Source organism: Chondrus crispus, genomic scaffold, assembly GCF_000350225.1.
Source record: "Chondrus crispus Stackhouse genomic scaffold, scaffold_97, whole genome shotgun sequence".
In the NCBI taxonomy this organism is placed as follows: domain Eukaryota; phylum Rhodophyta; class Florideophyceae; order Gigartinales; family Gigartinaceae; genus Chondrus; species Chondrus crispus.
The window spans coordinates 158,149-160,097 of record NW_005178874.1 but is presented as its reverse complement, the minus strand read 5'-3'; the positions used below and the strand labels follow the sequence as shown (position 1 = coordinate 160,097).

Here is a 1,949-nt window from a genome sequence, read left to right as displayed (position 1 = left end):
CCCCCAACCCCCCGCCTCCCCACACGATGGCCGCGACTCCCCCGCGCGCGCCGACCCCGTCATCGGACGACCGCGGCGCCACGTCGTCCAGCTCCACCTCCAAGGACGAGGCCGCCGCCTTCGTCGACGTCGAGAAGGCCTCCGCGCTCTTCACGCTTCCGCCGCTCCCCGCCGCCCCCACGCCGGAACACTTCCGCGACATCGCCTTTCTCGGCCCCATCACCCTGCACCGCCTCGCCGTCCTCTTCTGGATCGTCGGCACCGGCGTCCTCTTCTTCTTCCTGCAGGAATGGATCTGGCCCGACTTTGAAAACCGCAACACCCGCGGCTGGCCCGGGCTGCCCTACCTCGGCGTCATCTGGCTCGTCTCCCTGCCCACCTCCGTCGCCACCCTCTTCGGCTCCCTCTGGTTCCGCTACAACACCCGCCTCGACCGCGTCCCCCGCACCGCACACCCCGTCGCCTTCCGCATCGTCTCGCGCGGCACCAATAGGCAGTGCCTGCTCGAGACCGTCAAGCGCTGCCAAGACGAGATGCGTCGCACCCCGCTCTTCCCCTACCTCATCGAGATCGTCACCGACGGCAACGTCTTCGACGCCCCGCCGGACCCAGACGTCATCCAACTCAAGGTCCCCATCGACTACACCACCCCCAACGGCACTCTCTTCAAGGCCCGCGCCCTTCACTATGCCTGCGAGCACTCCGTCGTCCCCGCCCACACCTGGCTCGTCCACCTCGACGAGGAGACCCAGCCCACCTCCAGCGGCATCAAGGGCATCGCCGACATGATCGCCCACTGCGAGCGCGTCGGCGACCTCACCGCCATCGGCCAGGGTAGCATCCTCTACAACCGCGCCTTCCACACCCACCCGTTTCTCACCCTCGCCGACATGCGTCGCACCGGCGACGACTTTGGCCAGTTCTTCCTCCAGCATCGCCTGGGCGTCACCCTGTTCGGCCTGCACGGCGCCTACATCGTCTGTCGCCAGGACGCCGAGGCCGCCATCGGCTTCGACCTGGGCCCGGCCGGCAGCATCACCGAGGACGCGTGGTGGGTCCTCCTCGCCATGAAGCACGGCTACCGCACCCGCTGGGTCGACGGCTACCTCGAGGAGCAGTCCACCCAGAGCCTCATGGACCTGCTCAAGCAGCGCCGCCGCTGGTACTACGGGCTGAGCAAGGTCATCACGCAGTGCCCCGTCCCGTTCCGCTACCGCGCCATCATGTTCTTCACCACCAGCACCTGGCTCATCATCCCGCTCCTCCTCCCGCTCCAGCTCGCCCTCCTGGTCGTGATGTTCGTCCTGCAGCAGGGGGCCCCCCTCTGGATCCGCATCCTCACAAATTTTATCGTCTCCATCGCCATGCTCGTCTACCTGAGCGGCCTCGTCGCAAACATGGTCGAGCACCGCATGCGTTGGTGGAAGATGCCCTTCTGGACCGCGGCCATGCTCATCGTGCTGCCCCTCTGCATGGGCATAGAAGTCGTGAGTGTCGTGATGGCGTTCTTCGCGCCGTGCTCAGAGGGCGGCAAAGGCTTCCACGTCGTGCAAAAGTCCGCGCACATGGAGGAAGAGGAAGAGGAAGATGAGGAGGCAGCGATGAAGGACCAGGCGGTGGAGGAGCAAGCGGTGGAGGTGCAATCGGTGGAAGATAAGGTATGAAAAAGGGGGCTGGAGAAGGAGGGTAAAGGGGGGCGGGATTGTAAGAAACGATAGACAAGTCTGATCTCCACGCGTGTAGAAGGCAAAATGTAGTGCGTTTTCCGGAGATGTTCTACTGTAGTCAAAGTTCGAGGTGGAGAAAAGATACGACGTACCCTTCGAAGGGTACCGTAGCGGTAGTTGGCCGATTAAATGCTTTATACTGTACCCTTACAGTATGTTACTGTTTCATACGGCAGACTACGACTTGTTCTTTATATCAGTATGCGACAGTCGCTATGGTGC

At 63.4% G+C, this 1,949-nt stretch overlaps 1 protein-coding gene across 1 annotated transcript; it reads left to right on the top strand.

Moving 5' to 3' along the window:
- Positions 1–26: 26 nt before the first annotated feature.
- CHC_T00008222001 (hypothetical protein) lies at positions 27–1,664 on the top strand. Its single transcript, XM_005712326.1, has one exon. It carries the CDS (start codon positions 27–29, stop codon positions 1,662–1,664), a length of 1,638 nt encoding a protein of 545 aa, XP_005712383.1.
- The last annotated feature ends 285 nt before the right edge of the window (positions 1,665–1,949 follow it).